This window comes from Phoenix dactylifera, chromosome 18, assembly GCF_051530095.1.
Source record: "Phoenix dactylifera cultivar Ajwa chromosome 18, Ajwa_hap1_PhDact_Kaust_v1.1, whole genome shotgun sequence".
In the NCBI taxonomy this organism is placed as follows: Eukaryota; Viridiplantae; Streptophyta; class Magnoliopsida; order Arecales; family Arecaceae; genus Phoenix; species Phoenix dactylifera.
In genome coordinates, this window is record NC_143207.1 from 2,427,799 (window position 1) to 2,434,463 (window position 6,665).

Genomic DNA, 6,665 nt, shown 5'->3' on the forward strand with positions numbered 1-6,665 from the left:
GTGTATTATAAACCTTCTATTGTATATGGTGCATAGTTACAGTCATAGATCCTGTTGTGGATATGGGTTTGACCATGGATGGATTGGGAAGCAGGTATATATATATGTGTGCAGATCAGTTGTGTGCCTGTGATAATGTATTGCTATATATTGTCCAGGTTTATTATGTGACAGATTATGTGATTAATGCTCTGACAGGTAGTGTGTTGTATGTATTGAGATAATCCTGACAGGTCACTATAGGAAAAGTGATCATTTTGTGCATGTATCATGCCAAATTTTTTCAAGATCTATTGATGATTGATAGGTAGTAGGGTTCTACGCGGTGGCTGGTGGCCTTATGCCTACCCGCACCCTAGGACCGTCGCGGCGGCCCGCCGGAAATGGGGCGGGGGTCGTGACAAAGAAGTGGTATCAGAGCAAAGGTTAAGAAGAGTCCTGTCAGAGCAATAGGGTGAGTCAGGATTAAGTATAGGATTATACTATGGAGCATAGGGTTTTTCTATATGTTATTTTATGAGTCATATACAATTCTGTAAAATATATTTGGGGATGAGACTTAAGAGTTCTTTTTGGCTCTACTTGAGACAAAATTGTATATCATTCAATTTACAATCAAGATTTATATTTTGACAGAAAGTCAATTAATAAATTCGGAGGATATTGATCAGAGTTGTGTAGCGAAAGTATAGTGGATCGAATCAATTTAAATTGGTCAAAAATATTGACTGTGATGGGAGACTAGATTTTTCAATAATGAAGATTTGTGTTAATAAGAGAAGGTGAATATTGTAGATTCTCAGATTTATTATGATATGACTATGTGATCTCTTTGATGGTTTTTGCTATTTTACTATGTTAAGAGATAATTTATGTAAACTCATCATAAATTCTTGACTGCTAGGTAGCCGTAAGCAATATGGAGGATGAAAGAGAAATAAGGGCACCTTCTCCGGACCCTGATAGCCAATCAATTTCACAAACTACTCCACACTCCATAGCAACCCAGGCAGATTTAGCAGGAGTGTACCAGTTAATAGCACAACTGCTTGAGCAACAGTAGCAGATGCAGTTAGCTGCCCAACCTGTACAGCCGATAGAATCCTATTACGAGAGGTTCCGTAGGCTGAATCCACCGATGTTTAATGGTGGGTCCGATCCCATGATAGCTGAGGCCTGGATCCGGGAACTGGAGAAGATGTATGAGTTACTCCAATTTCTCGAGGAGGTAAAAGTCAAATTAGCTATCTCTATGCTAAGGGGGAGTGCTGACTCTTGGTGGACTGCTATGGAGACAGCATATGAGGTCAACGGAACGGCCTGGGGAGACTTTAAGAGAATATTTTATGCTAAGTACTTTTCGGACTCAGTTAGGCAAATGAAGCAGAATGAGTTTTTATCGCTGACTCAGTCCGAGCATATGACTGTTTCGGATTACGTCAATAGGTTCGATGAGCTGGGTCGATTCTGCCCCCAGTTCATGGAGGATGATATGAGTAGAGCCAACCGGTTCGAACAAGGGCTTAGACATGAGATCAGATCCCGGACATCTTCACAGTTAATTACCAGCTATATGGATATTTTGGACAGAGCCTTGAGAGTAGAGGCTGAATTGAAAAGATCTGATAGAGAAAGGGCTGACCTGATGAGATCCAGATCAGACAGAAGTCAGAGTGGCAGGCCATGGGATTTCAGGGGCACTCCAATTCAAGAGAAGCCCAGGGTCCGCAATTACTCTAGCAGATCCCATAGTGGAATCATCAATATCACCATAGCAGATCCCAAAGCCCGCACTTACTCTAGCAGATCCCATAGTGGGCCCTATATGAGGAGAGCGAGGGCATGTTATAGTTGTGGGCGGACTGGACACCTGGCACGTGATTGCCCATACAAGAGGAGGAATGAGCTCAGACCTCCTGTACCTGGTGAACAGAGGCCAAGAAGTAATGCTCGAGTTTTACACTGACCTACCAAGATGCTAGTGCCAATGACCGGGTGGTAACAGGTATATTACCAGTCAGCTTGATTGATCCCTCTATTTTGTTCGATTCTGGCATTATGCATTCTTTTATTTCAGTTAGTTTATCTAGATAACTACACTGCATACTTGAGGAACTAGAAGAATCACTGTGTGTTCCTACACCCCTATAGAAAACAGTAATTGTTGACATTAGTGCAAGAATTGCATAATTCAAATAGGGGTAGGAGAGTTAGTGACAAATCTTATATAACTTGACATGCAAGATTTTGACATCATTTTGGGAATAGCTTGGAGGTCTCAGTACCACACTCATATTGACTGCTACAGTAAAAGAGTGATATTCTGGATACCTGAAGAACCAGGGTTCTTCTTTCAAAGCGATGCACCCGTGTAATGTAATTCATCATAACATTAATTTCTGCCCTGAAAGCTAGGAAGGCATTAGAAAAGGAGTATAAGACTTATTTAGTCTGTATAATGGATACCTGAAAGGAGACCAAATTAGAGGATATTCCAGTAATGAATGAACACCCTGATGTTTTTTTTTCAGAAGATCTTCCTGGTTTGCCACCAGAGAGAAAGATTGAATTTGCAATTGATTTGATTCCCAATACCATACCAATCTTCAAAAACCCCCTATAGAATGGCTTCAACTGAAATAAAAGAATTAAAGGAAAAGTTGCAAGAATCGCTTGATAAAGGCTTCATTCGACTTAGTGTGTCATCTTAGGGAACTCTAGTATTGTTTGTAAAGAAGAAAGATGGAAGTTTGAGGTTATGTATTGGTTATCAAGGATTGGACAAGGTAACAATACAGAACGAATATCTTCGGCCCTGTATTAATGAATCTTGTAAGGTGTATACTGATCATAAGAGTTTAAAATACCTTCTTACCTAGAAGCTACTCAATATGAGACAGGAAAGATGATTGGAATTGATAAAAATCATGCCTTGTCTATACACTACTCTCCGGAAAAAGCTAATGTTGAGGTAGATACACCGTGTTGAAAAACTTCTGGTAGTATTGCTGCTCTACTCACATCCGAGAAAAGCTAATGTTGTGGTAGATGCACTGATCAGAAAAAGTGTTTGTGATACAAGAAAGGTTGAGGACAGTGTTTAGTAGGCAGAAGAGCTACGCAGATGTCAGAAGGAGAGATGTGCAGTTTGGCACGGAAAATCATGTGTTCCTAAAGATCTCTCCTATGAAAGGGGTAATGAGGTTTGGAAAGAGGGGCAAGCTTAGTCCCAGATACATTGGCCCCTTTGAGATATTAGATAAAGTTGGCAATGTATCTTACAGATTAGCACTGCCTCCAAACCTCAGCCATGTGCATCCAGTATTCCACATATCTATGCTCCGGAAGTATGTGCCGGATCCATCTCATGTGCTATCAGTGCAGGAAGTTACAGTAGAAGAAGATCTTTCTTATGAAGAACTTTCTGTCGCTATTCTTGATACTCAGATCAGGAAGCTGAGAAATAAGGAAATATGTATGGTAAAGGTCTAATGGCACCGGCACAATGTTGAAGAATGCACTTGAGAGTCGGAGCAAAGTATGAAGAGCAAATACCCTCACCTCTTTGAGTAATCAGATAATTTACCCTTTTAAATTCGAGGACGAATTTTATATAAGGGGGGGAGGATGTAATAACCCCAAAAAATTTTTTTTATATAAAAAGGGATAGAATAGTCCTTTAAAATTGATATAAGGGGTAAAATTGGAAGGAATCAAAAGTTAATGGCATAATAGTAGATGTGTTGAAGTATTAGGGGCAAAATGGGAAGGAATCAAAAGATAATGGCATAATTGCAAAAATATCGAAGTGGCAAGGGCAAAATGGGGATTTGATTTTGTTTGATTTGACTTAAATGGGGGTTGTCTGGCGGTGGGTTGGCTGAGAAGAGGAAATTGAGACAGAGAGGGAGAGGAGGTCTCAGGCGTGGAAACAGAGAGAGGGAAAAAGAGAAGAAGAAGAAGAAGAAGAAGAAGAAGAAGAAAGAGGGAGGGGATTCGAGGTGCAAGGAAGCTCCGGTTGCGCTGCCAGCTGAAGGAAAAAGTGTAGATCTCCTTTCCTTCTACGCAAGGACCCAAGTTTTACAAGAAGAAAAAGGTAAATACCCATTCCTACCTAGTATTCTAAAGAATTTATGCTATAGAAAGGGTAGATGATAGTTGTAAAGGGTGTTAAAAGGGGAAGAATCGGATTTCGACAAATTTTTCCGGCACTACGGAAAAATCGTGTCAAAGTCCCAACTTTGGCAAATTATTTAGGGGGTCAAACGGCCTCCGATAGTGATGCATGTTACCTTTTTGGAATCTCCTATGAGTGTAGAATGTTAGGTAAAAATTTCATCAAATTTGGAGTCTGAAAAGTGGATCAAACTCGGGATGAAGTAACCGACTGTCGGTCCGGGTTACTGTTCATCCGGGTGGAAAATAGGGGATTTCATGCTATAATAGGGTATTAAGCCTAGATCAAGCTGAAAGAGACCTTGTACTCGTGCAAGGGAGTCCCTAATACACATAAATGATGAGTTAATTAATAGAAAAAGAAAAAGAGAAAGAAAAGAAAAGATTTAGGGAACGGAGGAGTTGAATCAATTAAAGTTCCCTATATTATAATTGGCACGTAGATTATAGCCCTTGATACAAAACTAAATATATTGTAAATGCATGTCACAATTGGGCAAGAAGCTAGGGAACAAGAGGAAGAAGTCCCCTGCTGCCTACTGTAAAATTCTAGAGGCGTATCGAGGCCGTGCCGGATTGGCAGGTGAGTGGGAGTCATGTACTTTGCACCATGAGCTTCCTTAATTCATTTTCATGAATGTCGCTAAGTGTGAATTGATTCCACTTGAGCATATTGATTGATGTTGTAGTAGATTCCTCTATAATCTTGATTCTCCATGCTTGATTATTCTGTACATGCATTTGAGGAAACATTGAGAGGAATTATGAGGAGTTGATGAGTAATCAAATTGGATCTAAATTGTGAAATGATTTCTTTTGTAAATTGATTTCATTTCCTCTATTTCAAAGACTTGTAAGTGGTGGCCTTGATTATACTCCTTTATGAGTAATTAAATTGGATCTGAATTGTGAAATGACTTCTTTTGTAAATTGATTTCATTTCCTCTATTTCAAAGACTTGTAAGTGGTAGCCTTGATTATACTCCTTTATGAGTAATTAAATTGGATCTGAATTGTGAAATGACTTCTTTTGTAAATTGATTTCATTTCCTCTATTTCAAAGACTTGTAAGTGGTAGCCTTGATTATACTCCTTTATGAGTAATTAAATTGGATTTGAATTGTGAAATGACTTCTTTTGTAAATTGATTTCATTTCCTCTATTTCAAAGATTTGTAGAGCCCAGTTCAGTGGTATATTGAGTTGCATTGCACACCCTTGACCCCTCACTCCCAAACCTGATGTTAGTTTATGATTGGGTCGGAGTCGAGTGAGTGGTAGTCTTAATTATGCTCCTTTTAGTAGAGTATTGGGAGGGTGCATTATGGCATTCATGCATGGCTTGACAGTATCTGCAGGACACCTATAGTCGATGGGGTTGAACATCGGCCTTTGTGCACATAGTAGCCTTCTGGGTGGGCGGAGCCCAGTCCCTTCCTAGGGGAGACACGGCCCTAGGCGTAGGATTGGCCAGTCCTACGACTTATATTCTGCTTGCCGCCGGGCATAGTAAGACCCCGCGAGGTGCAGTATGGCTTTCCGCGGATGTAGAATTCCCGCGAGGTGCCGTTTAGTATATAGATGTGAGATGGATTTCTGTTCTGGATACTGGCTTGCATTTATATTATCAGTATGGTATCTTATTCTGCATATGCATGTGATACTGGGGAGTTGTTGCTAGTTCGCCTGGGGCGTAAAACCCACCTCCCGATAGCTATCTAGCATTTATATTATTGGTATGGTGTCTTATCCTGCATATGCATGTGACAGTAGGGAGTTGTTGCTGGTTCGCCTGGGGCGTAAAACCCACCTTCCAATAGCTGTCTTGTTGATGATTCAGCATATTGACACCTGATTTGTATATTCCAGCATTATGATCTGTTGAATATATTCATGAGTAGTATATATGTTTACTCGATTATTCCATATATGCTTCAGATGAGTTGATTGTGATTGTGGTGATATTGATGATTTACTCCATATTCTTTATGTTGAGTTCATGTTCATCTTGTTATTGATCTTGAGATTTCATCTCGAGCCATGATTATATTCTGTCTCATGTGCATAGTACTCTCTACTCCACTCACTGAGTATTTATATACTCACTCCCAGTTTGGTGTTTTTGATTGCAGGGCAGGTATTGTATAGAGAAGAGCAGGGTTAGAGATTGCCTGTTAGCTGTGCCGCTCCATAGTATAGTATAGTATAATGTAGATAGAGGTTTATACCTTTTGGTGTATTATAAACCTTCTATTGTATATGGTGCATAGTTACAGTCATAGATTCTGTTGTGGATATGGGTTTGACCATGGATGGATTGGGAAGCAGGTATATATATATATGTGTGCAGATCAGTTGTGTGCCTGTGATAATGTATTGCTATATATTGTCCAGGTTTATTATGTGACAGATTATGTGATTAATGCTCTGACAGGTAGTGTGTTGTATGTATTGAGATAATCCTGACAGGTCACTATAGGAAAAGTGATC

The 6,665-nt window shown here is 39.8% G+C and overlaps 1 protein-coding gene across 1 annotated transcript; it reads left to right on the top strand.

Moving 5' to 3' along the window:
• The first annotated feature begins 1,066 nt into the window (after positions 1–1,066).
• LOC149750872 (uncharacterized) lies at positions 1,067–1,966 on the top strand. The gene has a single exon (XM_089928528.1). It carries the CDS (start codon positions 1,067–1,069, stop codon positions 1,964–1,966), a length of 900 nt encoding a protein of 299 aa, XP_089784654.1.
• The last annotated feature ends 4,699 nt before the right edge of the window (positions 1,967–6,665 follow it).

Excerpts from the sequence above, each read along its gene's own strand:
- LOC149750872 (XM_089928528.1), top strand. The coding sequence starts at position 1,067 with ATGCAGTTAGCTGCCCAACCTGTACAGCCGATAGAATCCTATTACGAG.